The sequence below is a fragment of the Acomys minous genome (assembly GCF_964271855.1).
Source record: "Acomys minous genome assembly, chromosome: 16".
Classification (NCBI taxonomy): domain Eukaryota; kingdom Metazoa; phylum Chordata; class Mammalia; order Rodentia; family Muridae; genus Acomys; species Acomys minous.
In genome coordinates, this window is record NC_140498.1 from 16,661,821 (window position 1) to 16,683,812 (window position 21,992).

At 51.5% G+C, this 21,992-nt stretch overlaps 1 protein-coding gene across 5 annotated transcripts in view; it reads left to right on the top strand.

The window, feature by feature from the left end:
• Positions 1-21,992, top strand: part of TNIP1 (TNFAIP3 interacting protein 1) — a 53,899-nt gene that overhangs the window by 20,156 nt on the left and 11,751 nt on the right. For 3 of the 5 annotated variants that reach the window (XM_084762401.1, XM_084762402.1, XM_084762405.1), the window contains 9 exons: positions 1,504-1,641; positions 2,918-3,045; positions 4,636-4,719; positions 7,313-7,504; positions 11,104-11,198; positions 12,775-12,898; positions 15,613-15,702; positions 18,195-18,260; positions 18,384-18,515. In XM_084762401.1, the coding sequence (XP_084618527.1) occupies positions 1,527-1,641; positions 2,918-3,045; positions 4,636-4,719; positions 7,313-7,504; positions 11,104-11,198; positions 12,775-12,898; positions 15,613-15,702; positions 18,195-18,260; positions 18,384-18,515 (1,026 nt within the window). In that variant the 5' untranslated portion in view covers positions 1,504-1,526. Of the gene's footprint in view, positions 1-312; positions 485-1,503; positions 1,642-2,917; positions 3,046-4,635; positions 4,720-7,312; positions 7,505-11,103; positions 11,199-12,774; positions 12,899-15,612; positions 15,703-18,194; positions 18,261-18,383; positions 18,516-21,992 lie in introns of all 5 variants that reach the window. The other 2 variants (XM_084762404.1, XM_084762403.1) reach the window with 1 other exon arrangement.

The following is a 21,992-nucleotide window of genomic DNA, read 5'->3' on the forward strand; positions in this document are numbered from 1 at the left end:
GAGGGAGTCTAGGACAACCAGCACTGTTACACAGAGAAACCCAGCCTTGAAAAATGTTAAAAAAATAAATAAATGAATAAAAGCCATAGTGCAGTATGCCTGCTAAAAGAAATGTGCTCCTGTTACACTCAGAAGCCGAATACCAAAGGAGGTGACAGCTGTACTGTGTGGTACTGTGGTCAGACCAGCCTGATGTGAGGTGGTCTGGGTCATGGGACTACTTTTTGGAGTCTTGGCAGACTAGAGCATCATCCCAGAAAAGGTGACCTAAGGGCCTGGCCAGCCCTCTGATGTCTGCCGTTGTCCCTACAGCTAGGTGGTCGTCACGGCAAGGGTTGAACTGCCCTCATGGAAGGGAGAGGACCCTACCGGATCTACGACCCAGGGGGCAGCACGCCTCTGGGAGAGGCATCCACAACCTTTGAACGCCTAGTGGAGGAGAATATTCGGCTGAAGGGAAAAATACAAGGGATAAAGATGTTAGGTAAAGCAGACCATGCCCCTCTCCCTACTGGCCCTCTTCCCGCAGCCTGCAATGCCAGCTCCCTCACAAAGGCTGGCAGGTGCCTCTGCCTCTCACGCTGCTGTCCCTGTGACCCAGTGTTGGCTCCTGGCATCTGTGTGCACTTCTGTAGCCTGGTGATGGCATTCCCAGCCCTGACTTTGCCCACCCCCAAAGAGTATCTTTGAGGGACCAAGGGGGAAGCATGCACGGGGAAAGAGTAGAAGGCCCAGTTTATAGACCTGGAACCAGAGTGACCTCCCGTTTGGAGAAGTGAAGTGTCTGAGATGAGGAGAGCCAGTGTACCAGGGCAGCCCCAGAACCCAGGGCTTGGATGCCAGGCCAGGAGCAGAGCTGGCGCAGAGCTCAGTACAGCAGGGCCCTTGGCCCTCTTCCTCCAGCTTCTGCTCAAGCTAGCCCCATTGCCCAGCCCAGCCCTCCCTCCCTCCCTCCTTGCCCACCCCTGACCCCACACTGCATGCTTCTCCTTTGGGGGTGGGTCCTTCACTGACTTCCCTCCTCACTCTCCTTACACTGTGTCTGGAGGTCGCTTTCTTTGCGTTCAAACTTGGTGTGGAGGGCCTAGCACCTTGACTTTCCAAGTGTTTTTTCCCTGCTTGGCAGAACCCACTTCTGATGGTGGTGGGCGAGGGATGGGAGTTTTCCTTTCTCCCTCTGCAGAAGGGAAACTGAGGCTTAGAATGCAGCCAGCGCCTTGAGAACCCCTCGCTTTCTGCAGGGGGATGGGACGGGGCTGACCACATGTGGAGGGAGAGGTGGGCAGGAAGAGGAGGCCAGAGGTGGAGAGTTTCCTTAAGCCCCACTGCCAGACTCGTCTTAGCTGGCCTGCTTTTTTGGTGGGGGCCAGCACAGGCTTGGACTTACAGTCCACACAGCGAAGGTGAAGATGAAGTCAGACCACGGCCAGGTGTGGGGCAGGGATGGGGGAGAGCCATGCGCTGGGTTGGGTAAATCCGTGTGTTTCTCCATCTTGTCTCTAGGGGAGCTTCTGGAGGAGTCTCAGATGGAAGCGTCCAGGCTCCGGCAGAAGGCAGAGGAGCTGGTCAAGGACAGTGAGCTGCCTCCATCACCACCTGCTCCCTCCTTGGGCTCCTTTGATCCTCTGGCTGAGCTCACAGGTACCAGCAGCCTCCAGAAATCCTGCCTTCTCTGAATCCAGACTGCCAGACCCTGAACACCATGGGGCATACCTCTTCTCACACAGACCATTTTTCCCACGCACTTCTTTTGGCTACAGCACCCATAGGCGGTCAGATCTATAAGGGACCTCAGAAGACTGCAGTGGCTCAGCACTCCTGCTGCCCCGGCAGGCATTAGTGATCCATCAGAGTGGTCCATGGCAGCTAAGACTTAGCCGATAGGGCTTTATCAGCATAGGTAGTGAATCCACAACTGCTACGTGGCAGGCCCAGCCTGTCCCTCCTCATGGGAGTTGGAAGTTCTCTGTCACTCTCCCCCTTTATGTTTCATAGTCAGGAAGGCTGAGGCCTGGAGAAGACTGGCATTGCCTGTTAGCCTTCAGCAGTGCTTGCGTCTGCTAAAGGAGATGGTGACAATGACTTAGGGTTGGTCCCTATGTGATCACCTTGTGTTACTCCAGTGTGTCTCAAGTCCAGGGCAAGGTCTGGGATCAAGAGACAATCTCCCACATCAGACTTGAGCACTTCCTGCTGCTGCCCCTCAGGATGCCACCCAGGCATCTGTGACACCTTTCTTTCCAAGGGTCATGATCTTTGCTAGACAGATGAGAAAGGCAGAAGTGTCAGCCTTAGCACTGTTGTCAGAGGGGCATTCCAGGCCTCCCTGGCCCAGGCAGCTGTTAATTCGCAGTGTCTGATTGGTGCTAGGTCTACTCCAGGGCCGTGAGGAGATACTCACAGGGCTTCTGCAGTGGTGGCCTCCAGTAGTCGGGAACTTGAGCTGCATTTGAGTCCAGGTCTTATAGTTGCTAACAGAGTGACTAGCCAAGCTGATGGCCTTCCTAACACCCTGGTTAGGGGCTGTCATGAGAACAGAGAGTGGGCCTGTAGCTCAGTGGGTAGAGTGCTCAGCTAGCATGTGTTAAGCCCTGGGCTAGGCGGTTCGCTGTGAGTTCAAGGCCAGCCTGGTCTGCAAAAGCGAGTCCAGAACAGCCAAGGCTACACAAAGAAACCCCGTCTCGGGGGGGGGGGGGGGGGGGGGAATCTGGGAAGCAGGTTCTCTATTCCAGCTCTTTCCCCATTGCTCAGGCCAGTCATTTAAGCTATCATCTTGTCTTAAAGGAACAGCCTCCCTTTTCTCCAGATCTCCAAAAGCGGGACTCAGTCAGAGGGCTTCCATCAAGTGTTCTTCCTGTGGGCTGGGCTCAGGCTTCCTCCCATCTGGGTTTCTTTAGCCACAGTCTTGATCTTCCAGGACAGGATCCACAGGCCCAAGTGCATCCTGCTGCCACTGCTACCACCACCGCCGCCACTACCACCGCTACCACCACCACCAAAAACTCCATGGAGAAGCCAGCGCCAGCCTCCAAGCCTCCATCCAGTGTAAGTTGCATTTGGACTTGTTGACTGGCTACCTGAAGCTCCTCCCACCGCACATCTGTCTGGAGCGCTGGGCAGGGCAGCTGTACAGCTGTGATGTGCTCATCAACAGAGCACAGACACACACTGCCCAAGAGGCTCAGAAACCATGTCCTGCAGGTTCAGTGGAGAAGTTTAGCTTGGTGTCTGTTGTGGGGCCAGTCCCTTGAGGGATCCTTCAGATGGTGAGGAGAAAGGGGCCTTTTCCTAGGTCATGAATGGAACTCAGTGTAGGCCTAGTAGGGCTGAGACCACAGATGGGGTCAGGGTGGCTATGACTAGGTAGCCAGCCGGCCTGGTTTCTCCCATATGTCCTACCCCCATCTCAGGACAGGGAAAACTGAGTAGTCTCTGCAGGTCAAGAGGGCTTTGGGTTTTGCAGAGGTGGGGGGGAGTTATATGCATGGGGGGGGGGGTTATTCCAGTGTGTGCTTGTGAGGACAGGAGGATGTCAGGTGTCCTGTTTTATTGCTCTCTGCCTTACCCCCTAAGTCTCTTTACTGAACCTAGAGTTTGTTGTTTGCAGATAAGCCCCTGGCCAGCAAGCCCCAGCAATCCTCTTGTCTCTGTCCACTCCAGTCATGGGTTGCAAGTTACAGATGCCCAGCTGTGCTTTTTACATGGGTGCTGGGACACCTAGGTCCTCCTGCTGGCGTAGCAAATTCTCTACCCACTGAGCCATCTCCCCAGCTCTGGCCAGTTTTAAGGGGACATCTTAGAGCCAAGTGCAGGTCCAGATGGACTTGGGCCCATCAGCTGCCTGAACAACCAGTACAGTCTGCTTAGAACGGTTAGAGGTATGGAAAAATACAAGGTTGGCTGGCCACCACCTTGCTTTGGTTGACCCATCCTTGGTGCTCTTAGATCAGTCCTCTCCTGGGCTGGGCTGGTGAGGCTGGTATAGGACCTTCCTTGGTGGTGGCTCTGACAGCTGCTACCACTCAGGGGTGAGCCAGAGACACCCGAGCCCAGGAGCTAGCTTGGTCGTTCTGGCCGACGTGTGCCAAGTCCTGGCTTGTGTTACCTGACTCTCTGAGCTTGGTTTTCTCGTCTGTCAAAAGAGAATGCCACCACTCTGTGAGTGGCTTTGGAGAATACATGTCATGAAAACATTTTAAAATACAGAATCCTGGGCCAGTGAGGTGGCTTCGTAGGTAAAGGTGCTCGCTGTCAAGCCTGAACTCAGAAACCTGAGTTCTAGTCCCAGAACCTACATGGTAGAGAGAAGCAACGCCCAAAGCCTGTGCTCTGACCTCCATACATGTACTGTGGCAGCAGAATGTGTGTGTGTGCATGTACACACACACACACACACACACACACACACACACACGTACACCTGAACACATGCAGATGAACAAGTAAATAATAGGGGTTGAAGGTCAGCTCACCCCGCACCCCTGTTTCATGGGTATGACCTCAGATCACGAGGAGGAGGATGGCAGTCCTGGGGTTCCCGGGTGATCTCATGTGAATGGTGTGTGACTGGTTGCCTCTCTTCATTGGGGACAGGGTGCATTTCTCTCAGGCAGCCCCTAACTACCTTCTACACAGGGCGCCTCCTCTGACTTTGAAGTGGTCCCTGCTGAGGAGCGGAACTCTCCACCTGAAGCTGGCAGCCAGCCTCGAAGCACGATGGTGAGCAGACAGACAAGTCCCTTAGAGCATCCTCCGCTCCCCCCTTGTCTGTCGCCTGCCCCTTTGTGACAGGCACTGAGGCCACTCGGATCCCTCGGGTCCCCTGGGGGATGCAGAGGGGCTAGAGCTTGGGGTGCTTCTCGCTCTCATATGCAAATCCCCTGCTGGTGACTTCCCCCGCTTGGGGCACACAGGCGGCACCCCACTATTGTGAAAGCCTGGGCCTCTTGCCAGCCTCGCTGGCCTCTGGACCAATCACCTTTCCGTCCGTTATGATGACTCAGCATTGTGGGTCTGTAGGCTCCAAGCCTGGGGGTGTGGAAAGGGTCCGCCTGGTGCTTATGGCGGGGGTGGGGGAGTAATTCACCATTTTGTGCAGGTCCTAACCTCCCCCCAGGAGTGGGTGGGTTGGAGAGTAAGCTTTCTGTTCACATGTGGGGTGCACACATTCCTACGGCTTCAGAGGGGCCGCTCCATCCCTACTTTGCAGTGCTTACCACCTTGGTCCCAACCATGTTGTCCTTCTCCTCTTCCTTAAATTGTCAGGCTTCTTGGAGACCTATTGTGAAAATCCTGCAAGATTCATCAGAGACCCTAAATTCATGTCTTTTCTTCACCCCTCCCTTCTTTCCCATTTATTGTTTGCTTTATTCTTTTGGGGTTTGTTTGTGGGTTTTGGTTTTGGTTTTTAAGATTTATTTATTTATTGTACAGTATTCTTCCCAAACGTGTGCTTGCACACCAGAGGAGGGCACCAGATCTCATTATAGATGGTTGTGAGCCATCGTCATGTGGTTGCCAGGAATTGAACTCAGGACCTCTGGAAGAGCAGCCGGTGCTCTTAAACGCTGAGCCCTTTCTCTAGCCCAGTTTTTTTGGTGGCTCTTTTTGGTTTTTGTTTGTCTGTTTTTTAATATGTGTGTGTGTAAGACAAGGTCTCACACTGTAGCCCAGACCTTGGGGCAAGCCTCTTGCTCATCCCCTAAGTCCCTGCAATGGCAGGCATGCCCTACTGTTCTTTTTCAATTGTTACTGTGCCAGAGTTACATGGCCTCACCTTTCCTGATGCTGCTGTCTCTGCTGCCTCGGGTCCTGAAGGTTTGGAGGGCTGGTGCTTTTTTGTTCACTCGCAGACAGCAACCCACCTCATACCAGCGTTTAGCCTTTAGTGCTGAGAGAAGTATCCTGTCAGGCGATGCTAGTGTGAGATAGGACCTCAGTGTTTTGTCTCCGGGGACCTTAATGTCTCTCAACCTGTTCTGTCCCTGAGGACTCTGAGAAACAACTGAGGAGCCAAAGTTTCCTCATTCAGAAAGGTTTCAGCATGCGACTGTGAGTTAAACGTCCCTGTGTAGTCAGTGTGCCTCATCTGTGCCAAGTCAGGAGCACACCAGCTCCTGCTGAAGTTTGTGGGCTAGTTGGAGAAACTTGAGGGATTGGAAGCATTTCATGAGCCTTCAGAGAGCAGCCCTGGCCACCCCTCCCTAGGCCTTTGTGAGAAAGGATGCAGAATTGGAGACAGGTGCGGCCCTTTTCCTTCTTTCTGACAACTTGGTGCTGACAGGGAACAGGCCGAGCACTCGGTTGCCACAGACTTTAGTAGGAGTTCACAGAACCCTGGATTGCAGTCAGAAAACCCCAGTTGTAGGGCTGGCTCTGCCGTGTCCTGACTGGGCTGCTCTGAGGAAGTTCTCTGTCTGTGTGTTTCGCTGTCTCAGCCTGAGCCCTGAGGTCCCTGTAGTTCAGCTCTGATTCCCTCAAGTGGGACAGGGATGGGGGATCTGCTGGGTGGTTTTCTGAAGTGTTGGGGGAGATTCTCTGAAATATTTTGGGGAGAGAGCCTGTGGAGGGACTGAAGTGTGTGAGCGTTGGGGTAGATGTTGGGGTGTATAGAGTGAGGCCCACAGAACCCTGGGGTCTGGCACAGCATGGGCAGGGGAAGGTCGGGAGGCCTAATACCCGGCTGTGAGCCAGCACTGATGCCCTGAAAAGGAAAGGTCCCACTGGGATCCTTATGTCTGATGGGGCCATTAACTGTGGCAGTGGCTTCAGTAGGAATGCTCTAGAGAGAGCAGTACTGAGCTGTTTTGCCCAAGCTGCTGTCTCTTAAAGTACTCCACTAGGCTGAGGTTTTTTGTAGTATTAAAGCTGTGATTCTTAGAAATAGATGATATTCGGCCCACTTCCAGGCAGAAGGTCCTGTGGAACCTCCCTGGTGTGTACAGCTGGGGACACCCTCTCTGTCTTCACTTCTGTCAGCTTTGCTGTGCAGTAAAGGAGGGAGTACAGACACACACTGCTGAGAGGATGCCATGCCTGGGGGAGGGTGAACCGGCTACCCTCAGGCACTCTATAAAACTCTGAGCAGAGGAGGAAGATGGCCTTACTGCTGTGAGGCCAGCCAGGGGCCTGGAAGTCCTAGGTCCTGCCCTGTGAGTCAGCTCCAGATAGGGAACCTGTGTAACTGGAAATTTTCCCTGGGCTGAGTAGAGGCCACAGGGGAAACTGAGTCATGAAGAATGGGGAAGCAGTGGGAGAATTGGCTGGCACTGCCTGCTTAGGCTTGGTGAAGATCATCCGCTTGCTCCCACAGGAGCTGGGGCCCCCACCCCCAGAGGATGGCAACCTGATGCTCCACCTGCAGCGCCTGGAGACCACCCTGAGTGTGTGTGCGGAGGAGCCCGACCACAGCCAGCTCTTCACCCACCTGGGCCGCATGGCCCTCGAGTTCAACAGGTTGGCTTCCAAGGTGCATAAAAACGAGCAACGCACGTCCATCCTTCAGGTGAGGCAGGCCAGCCCCCCTTCCCCACCAGCTGTTTGTCGGGTACAGGGGTTAACTATGGGAACTTCTGAGTGCTGGGTTCCAGGCCTACTTGGGGCTTCTTGTTCACAGTGGTGACTACAGTAAGGAAGTTGTAGGAAAGTGTGTGGAAAAAGAAAGAAATTGGGAGGTGGGTCTTGTATGTATCTGAGGGGTGTGGTCTGGCAGGCTGGGTATCGACTGCACTGTTCTTGTTTGTTTCTTTTTGGTTTGGTTTTGTTGTTGTTTTATTTTGGTTTGGTTGGTTTGGGTTTTTTGTTTGTTTGTTTGCTTGGTTGGTTTTTTTTGTTTGTTTGTTTGTTTTGTTTTGTTTTGTTGAGACAGGGTCTCGCTATGTATTACCAGCTGCCCTGAAATTGACTGTAAGACCAGGCTGGCCTTGAGCTCATAAAGATCCACCAGCCTCTACCTCCTGAGCTCACCCTGTGGCCTGCGTTGGTGTCATCACAGGTTCTGCACCCTGCAGTAGGAGCCATTTATACAACTCCTTCCTAGATAGGCAAACAGCCTTCAAAAAATGTCCTTTTTATTTTAACCCAAACGGTGGCCTGATATTAGAAGCTCAATTCTTTTTTTTTTTTTTCTTGTTTTCTTTTTTTTAAGGCAATCTCACTTTTAGCTCAGGCTGATCCTAGACTCATAGCATCTTTATGCCTCAGCTTCCTGAGGGCTGGGATTCCAGACATGAGCCACCACACCCAGCTTTAATGTGTTGTCTTTAAAGTCTCGTGCCCTTAGCCACCCTCCCTGTGTGCTGCCTTTCTGAAATCCCTGTCAAAAGGCTCCCTGTGTAGGGGCAACGGTTGACTCCTTCGCTCGGACAAGCCAGGCTTTGCAGTTATGTCGCCCTTGGGTCTTTGTTGCTCTATGGCTCTGGACAAGGCAGTAATCTCCTCTGTCCTGTCAGGAGTTGAGCTAGCAGTGTCCCCCTCCTGGGACCCTTGTGAAATCGAGAACCCAGATCTGGGAGATGGGTCACTGTCAGCTTTGTTTGGTGGTGCTTATCCACACTGCACAGACCACCTTAACTTGCAGGGCTTTGCAGCTAACTGCGGCCCACTTACAGTTACTTGGTGACCATTGCAAAGATGGTCACCGTGAGGCTGCTGGAGGGTCTGCTCAGGATGTGAGCATCCTGTCCATCTGGATAGAGCTGTCACTTTAAGGCTCCCTATCTAGGGGTAGACCCCTCCTCCTCCTGTGCCAGTCATGGTCTGCAGTCTCAGTCGTGCTGCCAGTGGACCTTGATGTAAGGAGGGAGTGTGCCCTGTGTAACCCTGCAGGCGAATTCTGCTGTGGTTATATGGCAAGGAGCACACAGGACATCCTTTCGCTGGAGACTAGAGAAGCAACGGGAATGTGTAGTAGAGGGCCCACAGGGCCAGGCTGGGGAAGGGGACCTCCTTGAGAAGTCACCAAGGCTTTGGAGTTTCCGAGCTGAACCCTGAGAAAAAAAGCTTGCCATGATACAAAGGCTAAGATCACTCTGAGCATCATCTTCTGGCACTCAAACAGGGATATATCCTGCTCCCTGATGGCATCCTGCATCTTACACCAGTCTCCTGTTTGTTCCCTTCCTTGCTCTTTTTTTTTTTTTATTTAAAGATTCATTTATTTATTATTATGTACATGGTGCTCTGCCTGCATGTATACCTGCAGGCCAGAAGAGGGCATCAGATCACAGATCCCATTATAGATAGTTGTAAGCCACTATGTGGTTGCTGGGAATTGAACTCAGGACCTTTGGAAGAGCAGCCAGTGCTCTTAACCTCTGAGCATCTCTCCAGCCCCGCCCCCTTCCTTGCTCTTAACAGTTTGCAACAATTCTGTTTTATTGGGTAGTTTATTTGCTTAGTTTGTCTCTCTGCTGAGTGCCGACTTTGCAGAGGGATAGTACCACCATGTTGCCCCAGTGCCTGGAACTTCATACACAGTTGGTGAAAGAATGGGTGAGCAAATCAGACATGAAGGCTCACACCCATAATACCAGCTCCAAGGGCCGAGGCCAGGGGTCTCAAGTTCAAGGCTATCCTAGGCTATGTGGCTAGACTCCCATCTCAAAAACCAAGACAAAGCCAGGCGGTTGTGCATGAGTGTAATTGCACCACTCTGAAGGCAGAGGCAGGTGGGTCTCTGACTTGGAGGCCAGCCTGGTCTACAGGACTGCCGGAGATACACAGAGAGATCCTGTCTTGAAAACAAAACAAAAAACAAAGCAAAGTTGGAGAGAACAACTGGCTGCCTTTGCAGAGGACCTGTGTTTAGTACCCAGCCACATAGCACCCATCTCACAACCTTCTCTAACTCCAGTTCCAGGGGATCTGACGCCCTCTTCTGGCCTCTGTGGACACTACACACATATGGTGCAGGCAAAACACTCTCTACATAAAAGTAAAAACAGAGCAATCTCTTTTTTGTTGTTTTGTGTGTGTGTGTGTGGGGGGGTGTTCTTGTTGTTGTTTTTGGTTTTTGGAGACAGGGTTTTTCTGTGTAGCCTTGCTTGTCCTGGACTCACCTGCCTCTGCCTCTGCCTCCCGTGCTGGGATTAAAGGCATGTGCCACCACACCCAGCAACAAATCAATCTTTTAAACAAACAGTAAGCAAGCTCACAGGTGTGCTCTCTTGCTCACAGGCTCTCTGGTGGAGGGCGGTGGCCGTTGACTGCTGATAACTGTGCTTATAGCATCTGGTTTGCGCCCCGTGTGCTTTTACCTGGAGGACAGCCCTCTGGCCTGGAATGACAATGTGACAAGTGAAGTGTGGAGCCCGGCATGGTGGTGCACGCCTGTAATCCTAATACTCGGGAGGCAGAGGCAGGCAGATCCATGTGAGTTCGAGGCCAGCCTGGTCTACAAAGTGAGTCCAGGACAGCCAAGGCTACACAGAGAAACCCTGTCTCGAAAAACAAAAAGAACAAAACCACAAGTGAAGTGTCATTGTGGCCGTCCCTTAGGAACAGGAGCAGGACATTCCTGGAGTCCCTGTCCAGGGCCACAGCAGCTCTGTTTCTCAGCCTCTGGGTGGAGGAAGCTGGATCCAGTTCCTCCTCATTCTCTGATTTGTTTCTTGGTTCACTCAACAAATGCTGCAGGCGCATACCTGCTGTCCCAGCACCTTAGGAGGCCGAGGCAAGAAGATTGCTGGGTGTCCAGTGCTGAGGTGTAGAGTGAACTGGGTTACAGGGTAAGACCTCACTAAAAATGAAAAAAAAAAGTTAAATATTTTTATGAGATCAAATGAGACATGAGACAGGGAGGCCTGGCAGGGAGAAGCAGTCTAGACAGGGAGAGCCGTGAGAGGAAGACCAGGAAATACACTCTCTTGGGAGGACCAGCACCCCAGCATGGATCCTCCATCAGACACCCTTACTGCTGGCTCCCATGGAAGAGAAGCCTGGATGGATGAGGCTAGCGGCCTGGCTTCCAGCCGTCCTTCCAATCTAGCCGATATAGTGTCTCGTCCTGCTTGGGCTGGCTACTGCTCCAGCCCCCTTGTGTCGGCATGCCTCGGGACGTGCCCCCTCCTAACCCTCGGGCCTGTCTGCTTATCTGCCCCACAGACCCTGTGTGAGCAGCTGCGCCAGGAGAATGAGGCCCTGAAGTCCAAGCTAGACAAGGGCCTGGAACAGCGAGATCAGGCTGCTGAGAGGCTGCGGTAAGGTCCCCGGGACTGGACGAGGAGTAGGGCAGGGGGGATAATGTGACACGGTAGTTCCCGGGGTGAGGCCACACCTCAGAGCCCTGTTCTGACGGCAGATCTTCTGGTGTCTTTTCCCTTGGAGGAGTATAGACCACAGTGAGAGCGGCCCTCCTCCCCTGGGGACAACTGGAACTGGCTCAGGACTCTCCTGCCCCCTGGTGGTCACTATCATTCCCTGCTCTTTTTTCCTGGGATCTTGGGAATCCCTCTCTGGACTCAGGCCTGTGGGAAGGCCTAAGTTTACCCCAGCCTCTCTGTCCTTGGCAAGACTGAGTTGGGGGTGTCTTAAGTGAGCCGCAAGTTTGGCTTGTTATCACAATGTCAAAGGACTGGGCAAACAGGAATTTGTGATTGCTGGATCTCAAAGGCCTTTGCCTTCAGATTGTGCAGACTAACCCACTGTATGAGGGAAGGTGGGCTCGGAGAGAGGCAGGGCCTTCCTAAGGGTCTCACTACAAGGACCTAGACGTTCACTAGGTAGTGACAGTTTCTGCTCACTGTGGTTCTAGGTAACAGAGTGCTGTGTTAGCTCTTAGACAAGAGAGTCTGTGTTAGAGCCGGGACTTGCTTCTAGGTCACCGTGGACACAACCATTTTTTTATTTTTATTTTTGCATCATTGTGCCTTGATTTACTAAAGCCCAGTGGTTGGGGCTTTAGAGCCATACTCTGTTATTCATGGACCACATGGAGAACGTCAAGGACAAAGATGCCGAGGCTGAAGAAAAGGCTCATGGGTAAGAAGACAGGAGTTGAAGGTCTTGCTGAATAGCCTGGGGAGAAGCCATCTGACTCTGTGGTGTTTCTGTAATTAAATGGTAGCTGAGGGAATGTGTCCATGTTGCAAACATCATCCCGAGTCCCTAGCACTACCTAGCTCATGAGCTGGGAATTTCGCTCTCGCTTAGTTACGTTTCTGCTTGTTTTGTTTGGAACAGTCTCACTATATAGTCCAGAGAACTCAGTGTGTGTGTACCTCAAGCTGCCTTAGGCTCCATAATCCTGCTTCTGCCTCCTGAACGGTGGGGTTACCGGTGTGAGCACCCACACTGGCTGTAAATTATAAAGGAGGCCTCACCTGGAGCATCACCTGTGCTCAGTAGAAGATAACCGTGAAAGCAGATACAGTGGACCCGAGTCACTGACAGGTGTGAGGATGGTTCTGCCAACACCAGCTCTGAGCCAGGAGCCTGCCCTGTGTTAAGGAGTGGGAGTGGCAGAGGCTGGTGAGTGCTCAGGACCTCCAAGCACCGAGCCAGAACACTCGATTATAACCAGAGGGGCAGAGCTTTCTTATGAGAACAAGGTGATAAGCCCTGAAGGAGCCATGTGTGTCGACAACCTACACATAGGGAAATTCTGTTAAGGTTATCGTGAAGCCTGCACACCCACTGGGTGGCTTACAGATGCCCTTTTGGTCTCGTTGCACTCCCCACGACACTGCTGCAGTGCCTGTGACAGTACGTCCTTGGCTTCACAGGCTTCTTAACTCAGGGCTGACATTGTGACTTCTTCACTTGTCCCTTATCCAGGGAGGAAAACATGGAGCTCAAGAAACTGTTGATGAACAGCAGCTGCAAAGAGGGCATCTGTGGGCAGCCCAGCTCCCCAAAGACAGGGGGTGCTGGCAAGAAGGGCGTGGCCGGACAGCAGCAGGTACGTGGCAGGAAGTTCTTCTAGTATCCTAGGCTTCCCAGAACCAGGATCGGCTCTGCTCTGCTCCCCAGTGAGAGTGAGCTTCCGTCCTCCGGCACACGGTTCCAGCAGCAGGACGTTCTAATTGATAGGCCATGTTTCCTGGGGCAGCCTCTGCCTCTGCGGTCTGACGACTCCTTGGCTCTTTGTTCTGCCTTCACCCACGTGGAGGGTCCCATCCCCTGAGACACATACTCAGTACACTCTTTTTTTTTTTTTTTTGAGACAAGGTTTCTCTGTGTAGCCTTGGCTGTCCTTGACTCGTTTGTACACCAGGCTGGCTTTGAACTCAGAGATCCACCTGCCTCTGCCTCCGGAATGCTGGCATTACAAGCATGCGCCACCACGCCTGGCCAAGGCACATGCTCAGAGCTCTTGGCAGTCAGGTGGCTCTGCGCCCTCCACTGGCTGCTTCTCTCACTTGCTGGCTTGGATTGACCAGCTGCTGCTCACGGGAGTTGGGGTTCACTATCTTACTCGTTCCCAGTACTAACACCTCAATGCATTTTGTGTTGTCAGGGTCTCCCTCATGAAAGGTCAGTTTAGCATCTCAGGCACTCCAGGCCGGACTGAGGTGTCAGGCTGAGGGATGCTATGGGGATTGTGTTAAGCTTGTGAGGTTGCATCTTGGAGCCTCTGCATGGAGAGGAAGGCTGTGGGCTGGGGATGTCACAGTGCTGGCCCACACTTCCCCATCTCCAGGTCCAGCCTTGCCACACAGAGAAGCCCCAAGTGTGCCTTGCTCCATTTTCACCATCCCCCAGTCTCCTCTCACCGAGTCCTTATCAGAACATGCTTTTCAACCCTCTCCTCCTCAAGTGTGTTGTAGTCAGTTGCAACATAAGTCCTGATGCCAGCTTTATACTGTGTAGTGCAGTAATTATCCCGGGCACTCACTGCCCTGGGTTGCAGTGTACTTTACCCATGACTTGCAAAGCCTCTTCTGCCTGAAAGGATGTCCCTTCCACATACATCTCTGAGAACAGTCTTGGAGAGGTCATGTGCCTTCATGCAATTAAGATTATTCTGTCACCTCTCACCTCTCAATCAGACATGGGGGTGGCCAGCTAAACAGCAAAGCCATCTCACCCCTGCCTCTTTCTAGCACTGTGGCCCCTTTTTATTTTTATTTTTTAAAACATGGTCTCTCTGTATAGCTATGGTTGGTCTGGAACTCACTGTGTAGATCAGGCTGGCCTCCAGCTCACAGAGTCCCTCCTGCCTTTTCAAAAATTAAAAACATGTGCCACCACACCTAGCCTTTAGCTGTTGCTTTAAACAGTGTGCTTCCTGGGGGCAGACATCTCTGCCCTTTCTCAGAGGCCACCTTACTGGACACATGTTTTTCCTCTCCAAGTGCCATGGTGTACTTACCAGGCATAGCCTGCAGGGGGCACTAGAGGTCCACAAGCTCTGCTTCCAACCTCTGCTCAGCCTCTGGTAGGGGATAGAGTGTGAGAGTGGGGACAGTAAGACCACTAGGCAGATTGGACTCGAGGGGTAGACTCCAGTTGGCAGGACCCGTGCAGACCAGCTTCCGTGTCTTGATCATACACCGAGGCCTTGGTGACAGTCATTTGTACTCCTAGCCTTGTTTTGTGGTTGTCACCCCAATACTTGTAGTTGCTTAATTTAAAAATATTTTTGTTTTGAGGTAATTTTAAACTTACACAGAAATAGTGTCGCGTTCTGTTCCCAGCCTCCCTTCCTCTGGCTTCCCTGGCCAGCTTACAGAGCCACAGGACACCCTCATCAACCATCTTACGTAACTACGGTTCAGTTAACCAAAGTCGGAATTAACCTTGGCACTGCAACACTGTTCAGACGCCACACATCTTTCACTCCTGTCCTTTCTTTGTTCCAGAATTGAACCTAGGATCCCACATGGCATTCAGTTGTCACAGCTCCTTAGTCTCCTCATGTCAGTGACATTGCTCGGCTGTCCTTGTTTTCATGACCTTGGCCCCTTTGAGTTATACTGGCCAGTTGTTTTTGCAGACTGGGTTTGGGCTTAGATTAGATTGTGGTTGCAGAATTTGGAAGGAAACTCAGAAGTGGCATGCCGTGTGCACACACACACACACACACACACACACACACACACACACACACACACATCTGCACAGTGCTGAGTTCTTAGCACATGCATCCGGGCTTGTGATGTCTGCAAACCTCCATAAAACGTTTACATTTTGTGTTGGGGTTGCATGTGTGTGTGGAGGTCAGAGGACAGACAGTTCTCTCCTTCTACCATGTAGGGTCTGGAGATTGAACTCAGCTCATCAGGCATAGAGACAGTGACGTTCACACTCTAAGCCATCTCATTGGCTCCTAGTAACTCTTAAAAATACATAGTCACACCTTCCCGGTCAGGGGATTTGGGGTTGTTATGGGGATTGACCAGCAGTGTCCAGAGCTGAGCTGACTTGGAGAAGATGGCTGTGTGTGAACAGAGCTGGGGACGGGATGGTGAGGCTGGCAGCCATCAGTGCAGGAGAAAGTTCCTCATGGGCTTCCAGAAGGAGGAGGTCATGGCTGTGACACTTCTTCTGGTGGCTGCTGGCTGGGAGGAGCAGGGAGGTTGGAGACAGGGGCGGGAGTCCTAGAAGGGCAGCAGGCTGGGGAGTGAAGTTTTCTCTGAGACTCTGGTGAAGGCTCTCTCTCTTTCTCCCCAGGCCAGTGTGATGGCAGGTAAAGTCCCCGAGGTGGGGGCATTGGGCGCAACTGAGAAGAAGGTGAAGATGCTGGAACAGCAACGCATGGAGGTGGGTGGCTGGATAGGGTAGTCGGTGAGCGCCCTCTCCTGTCCTGGGACCTGACTCTCTGGTTCCCACTGATCCCAGATCATCTTGGAGAGTTACTAAGGAAACCACTGGACCATCTGCCCATGGCGGAGGTCTCTGTCCTCTCTGTCAACCACAGAGATCACTGAGGATACTGTATTTGTGGCACAGTAGCTGAAATGTTGAGGGAATTTTGGGAGCTGGAGAGATGGCTCCGCGGTAGCAGTGCATGCTGGTCTTGCAGAGGACCTGGGTTCAGTTCCCATGACTCGTGGGCGGCTCACAACCGCGTGTAACTCCAGCTCCCAGAGAGTCTAATCCCTGTTCTGGCCTGCGTGGGTGCCCACACTCACGTGCACAAACCCACACACAGGCAAACACATGTATACACATAACTTAAAAGGGAAGCTTAGGAAGGCGTAGGTAAACGGGATGGTGGGGTGACTTCAGGGTAAGTGTGGCCGGTATCAGCATTGGAGACACATGCTGCAGTGTAGGGAGTGGTCAGCAGTGAAGGATGCTCCCACGCCCTTGGCAGCAACATTCTGTGTCTCACAAGCCCCTGCCCACCTCCCTCCCAGGCCAGTAGCCTGTCTGGGTCTTTCCACGAGCTCTTCTTTCTCACCCTTCTTCCTTCACACACATCTGAAAGCTTGCTTACATCATATTCTAGATTTATCTTACTCATATCTCAGAACTGAAAGAACGCTCATTATAAAATGAATCAAGAATCTTCCTAGAGGTAACTGCAGCTGACAGTAACTGACGGCATTCCCTTAGGCTGGTTTTAGTTTTTTTGTGGTAATAGGAACTGAACTTGGGGCCTCACTAAGTTGCTTCAGTGAGCCTTGAATGCACCTTGATTCCTCTTTCCTCAGCCTCCTAGGTGGATGAGCTTACACCTGCAAACCCTGCATTCAGCATTTTTTGTTTGATTAGTTTTTTTGTTTTGTTTTTTTGTTTTGTTTTGTTTTGTTTTTTGTTTTAATGCTGGAAAATAAAATAACACGTACTACTTACTTTTCAGATTATTTTTTCTTCTAAAATTATTTCAGCATATCTATTCAAATCTACAGCATAAGCCAATTCTTTCTTTTTTTTTTTTTTTTAGTATTTGGTCATTGGTAGTACATCTGATTTTTTGTTTGTTTGTTTGTTTGGTTTTGTTTTTTCAAGACAGGCTTTCTCTGTGTAGCCTTGGTTGTCCTGGACTCACTTTGTAGACCAGGCTGGCCTCGAACTAACAGAGATCCACTTGCATCTGCCTCCCCGAGTGCTGGGATTAAAGATGTGCGCCACCATTTGCCATTTTATTTACTTAGTGATACAGAGCTGTTTTTCTTTCCTGGGTAATTGCTCTGTCAAGAGTATAGCTTGTAATTAGCATCTATTAGTGTCTTCTTTTCTTTTTTTCTTTTGAAAATTTTTTATTTTTTAAATAATTTATTCATTTTACATCCCAATTGTTATCCCCTCACTTGTATCTTCCCATTCCCCCCTCCCTCCCTCTTTCACCATATTCGCTTCCCCTAGGCCTGTGACAGAAGGGGACCTTCTACCTGACCATATCACAGCCTGTCAAGTCTCATCAGATAGCCTGCTTCCCCTTCCTCTGAGTGCCACCAGGCCTCCCCACCAAGGGGAAGTGGCCAAATAGGGGGCACCAGGGTTCATGTCAGAGGCAGTCGCTGCAATCCACACAACTGTAGAGAATGTGCTGTCCATTGGCCAGATCTGAATAGGGGTCTTATTTTCTTAATGGCAGTACACTATCTCCTTATGATGTAATAACCCATGTCCTACACTAAGCTGACCTTTGTGCGCGCGCACACACACACACACACACACACACACACACACACACACACACGGTCTCTCTATGCAGTCTTGGCTGTTCTGGAACTCGCAGTGTAGACCAGGCTGGCCTCACACTCAGAGAACCTCCTGCCTCTGCTTCCTGAGTGCTGGGACTAAAGGTGTGGTCACCATGTCCGGCTGATTGGCCTTTAAGTTTGTTTGCACAGTTGTCTGAAGTGTTTTTCTTCTTTTTTTCTTCCTATACCAGGGATTGAACCTAGGGTCTTATGCGTGCTTGGCAAGCACTCTCCTGCAGAGACACACCTCAGCCTTTGGTTTTAGTATTTTCATTGATTAAGTTTTTCAGAGTGGAGTAATTTGTGTTAAAGACAGTGAAAACCTGAGATTGTCACACTCTTTAAATTGCCCCCCAAAGAATCATGGTTGTGCCTCACAGTAACCGTCTCCAGGTGTTCTCGGTTGCTTTCCTAGCAGCTGGAGAGAAAAGGGGGAGCAGCAGGGAGCTCTTGACCAGTGGGAGACTGAGGCAGTGTCTAGGTGTTGCAGCTCTGGCCAGCACGTGCTCTGGGCACCTGGGAAACGGGTCGGGCGTGAGGTGGGTGTCTGGCACTCCTCCCACGTGTTTCTAACCCCAGTGCCTGCCTGCCTGCCCACAGCTGCTGGAGGTGAACAAGCAGTGGGACCAGCATTTCCGCTCCATGAAGCAGCAGTATGAGCAGAAGGTGAGGGAGTTCCTAGGAGAGGAGCTGAGGATGGCTCCAGGAGGAGGGATGACCAGGCTGAGGTGGGACAGCGGCTGCCTGTGGCCCTCCTGCCCTCACACCCCCTCTCGGCCCCTCCTCCAGATCACAGAACTCCGCCAGAAGCTGGTGGACCTGCAGAAGCAGGTGGCCGAGCTGGAGACCGAGCGTGAGCAGAAGCAGCGTGACTTTGACCGGAAACTCCTCCTGGCCAAATCTAAGATCGAGATGGAAGAGGCAAGTGTGGCTAGGCCTGCAGTCTCTGAGGTTCCAGGCTGTCTCAGAGCCCCAGGGATCAGTGAGCCACGGTCAGCTTAGAGTCAAGCGTGTTGTGACCTGGCGGGCCTGTTTTTCTTTCTAAAATTAAGAAGGTGGGATAACTATTGCTTTTCATTTTTTTTCTTGCTTGCATTTTGCAAAGCTATTTGATCAGTTGAAATTTTTTTTAAGATTTACTTATTTTTATTTTATGCATATAAGTGTTTTTCCTGCATTTATATCCGTGTACCACATGTGTGCCCAGTGCCTGCAGAAGCAGAAAAGGGCATCAATTCTCTTGGAACTGAGTTACAGATTGTTGTAAGCCCACCATGTGGGTCCAAGGAATCAAACCCAGGTCCTCTGAAAGAGCAGCCAGTGCCCTTACCACTGAGCCATCTCTTTAGTCCCTGATCGGTTAACATCTTATCTCCTAAGAACTACACAGAGAGAAGTAGATTAATATACAAACACACAAATGGGGCATGGCAGGCTTGCACCTGCAATCTCAGCACTCAGGAAGCTGAGGTAGAATAGTTACAGGCCAGCCTGAGCTATCTAGCAAGACCATGTCACAGGCTGGAGCTGGTACTCAGCTGGTAAAGACCCTGGATTCAATCCCGTGTGCTACATAAACCAGGCATGGGAGTGTGTGGAGGGGCACGCAGAAGGTCAAGGCCACCAGTGGCTGCATAGTGAGTTGGAGGCCAGCCTGGGCTATATCAGACTCTGTCAAAATAAAATAAAAAGACTCTGTGCTCCAAAACAGATGAAAGCAGGCCTTGATGGAGTGAGGTGCTGTTCAGAGTTCAGGGTAGTGTGGGGCCTAGGACAGAGGGAATCAGTTTATCCAGTCATCTCCGCCTGCCTCAGACACTGTGTTAGGTAGAACCCGGCAGACAAGTCCGCTCTGCCCTGGCTGGAGTCGTCTCCGCCTGCCTCAGACACTGTGTTAGGTAGAACCTCGGCAGACAAGTCCGCTCTGCCCTGGCTGGAGTCGTCTCCGCCTGCCTCAGACGCTGTGTTAGGTAGAACCCGGCAGACAAGTCCGCTCTGCGCTGGCTGGAGTCATCTCCGCCTGCCTCAGACACCGTGTTAGGTAGAACCCGGCAGACAAGTCCGCTCTGCCCTGGCTGGAGAAGAGATGCTGGGCGCCTGGTCAGAGGCTCGACGTAAGTGAAGGTCAGTTAAGTTCTACAACAAAGAAAGGGTGCCGATCAGAGACTGAGCAGAGAAGGGGCCTGATTTTGGCTCTAGAGAAATGGCCTCTGCTCTGTCCCGTGTGACTGGCACAAGCCATGGCCCTGCAGAGTCCTGAAACAGCAGACAGAAGAAAGGCCACCTGGCCCCCAGGCCCTTGGAGATTTAGTGACAATGCTGCTGCTTTCTTGTCATGGGAGCTGCATACGGGCTGCTTCAAAGCAGATGTATTCAACACAGATTGCATTTCAGAGGGCCTTCTGTCAGCACGTGACACCCAGGCCTTACCCAAGCCCAGGCTTTGTCTGTGACTACCCCTTCCCTTGAGGATTGGGGAGCAGAGACACTATTTTCTTCTGACTGCGCTAGCATGGCACTCACAGCCAGATATCCAGGCTCTGTGGTCTACAAAAGACAAGTCCCTGGACCCTGGCAGTTCCGTCCTGTCCACTGGGAGGAGCGCAAGACCTTTCCAGGTTAAGCCTGGCCTTGCAGATGGGAACTCTGTGGTCGAGAACATTCCTTGTCCCTGAGTCGTAAGCAGGAAGCAGGACATATCACCCATATGTCCCAGCCCAGGCTGCCCTGAGCCAGTGCTGACTAGAAACGGCTCACCCACTGGTGTGTAGGCTGTGGACTACAGGCCACACAGGAAGGGATGAGCACTGGCCCGCCTCCGCCTGTCCCCTGAGCTACATGACACAATATACATGAGCTGAACACTAAGTGGAATACTTCCCCACCCCCTCCCCAGACCCCGGTTCTCAGAAAGGTAACCTTGGTTAAATTTCTTTCTTAGATTTATTTATTTTATGTATATGCATATTTTGCCTCCGTATTTATATGTGCACCCCATGAGTGCCTGGTCCCATGGAGGCCAGAAGAGGGCATCAGATCCTGTGGAACTGGAATTTTGGATGTTTGTGAGCTACCATGTGAGTGCTAAGAATTAAACTCAGGTCCTCTTCAAGAGCAACAAGTGCTTTGAACCACATGAGCCACCTTCAGCTCCCAGGCCTTTTTTTCAAAACATAAATCTGCTAACAGTACAGCTTTTTTAGGTGTGCCTGCTCCTAGTGCTGCACTGCCATCCGCTGTTTTAATTTTTATTTATTTTTGAGGCAGGAGTCTTGCTATGTGGCTTAGGCTGGCCTGGAACTCATTCTGTAGACCAGGCTGGGCTTGAACTAGGGATCCACTTGCCTCTGCCTCCAGACTGTGAGGATTAAAGGCTTGAGCCACCACTCTCGGCCCAACCACTGATTTAAACTCTGCCTAGCTAGGAATCCTGGTGCAGGCCTACAATCCCAGTTTCTTAGAAAGCCGAAGCAAGAGAATAACCAAAGTTAAAGCTTACCTAAGCAATTAAGACCTTGTATTGAAATATAAAAATAACAAAAATGAGTCAGGTGTGGTGGCGCATGCCTGTAATCCCAGCACTTGGGAGGCAGAGGCAGGCGGATCACTGTGAGTTCTCTGCCAGCCTGGTCTACAAAGGGAGTCAGGACAGCCAAGGCTACACAGAGAGACCCTGTCTCAAAAGACAAAAAAATATAAAAAAATAAAATAAAAATAACAAAAATAGGGGCTGAGCAGCTGAGGCCGTAGGTCAGTGATAGGACAGTTATTTAGCATGCATGAAACTTAGCCCCTGGAAAAGTAACTAATCATTTCCTGGCCTGGTGAATAGCATCAGCCTAGCCCAGCTCAAGTCCCAGTCAGGGAAGTATATTTGGGCCAGTGGGTAAAGTGCTTGCCTCCAAGCCTAATGGTCTGAGTTTGATCCTGGGATCCACATGGTAGAAGAGAGAACGGACTCTCACAAGATGTCTCCTGGCCTCCACATGTGCATACCCACACACATGCAGACGATAAATATATAAAATAGAGTGTAATGAGCAAAAAAACTCCTTCCTTTGACATGAATGGAATGGAAACGGGGACAGTGAAGTCGGCCCCAGTTCCGTGTGTGGTCTGCAGGAAGTCACCACACACACATTCGTTTCTCACTGAGCGAAGGGGTTTGGTGGTACTTCACTCCAGCTGTGGCTGTGTGGTGCAGAAGCCGGCAAGCTTCCAGCCCTCGGGCGTGGTGGCCTTTCCCTCTGCGCTTTGCTGCAGGGCTTCTCTCTCTCCCAGTTACGTCTTTGAGCATGTTCTCTTCTATGCTTAGATACCTGAGGTCCTTAAGACACTATGGTATTCTTCACTTTGTGAATCTGGTGGAGATGGGGTTTTCTCCTGAGAGAATTTCAC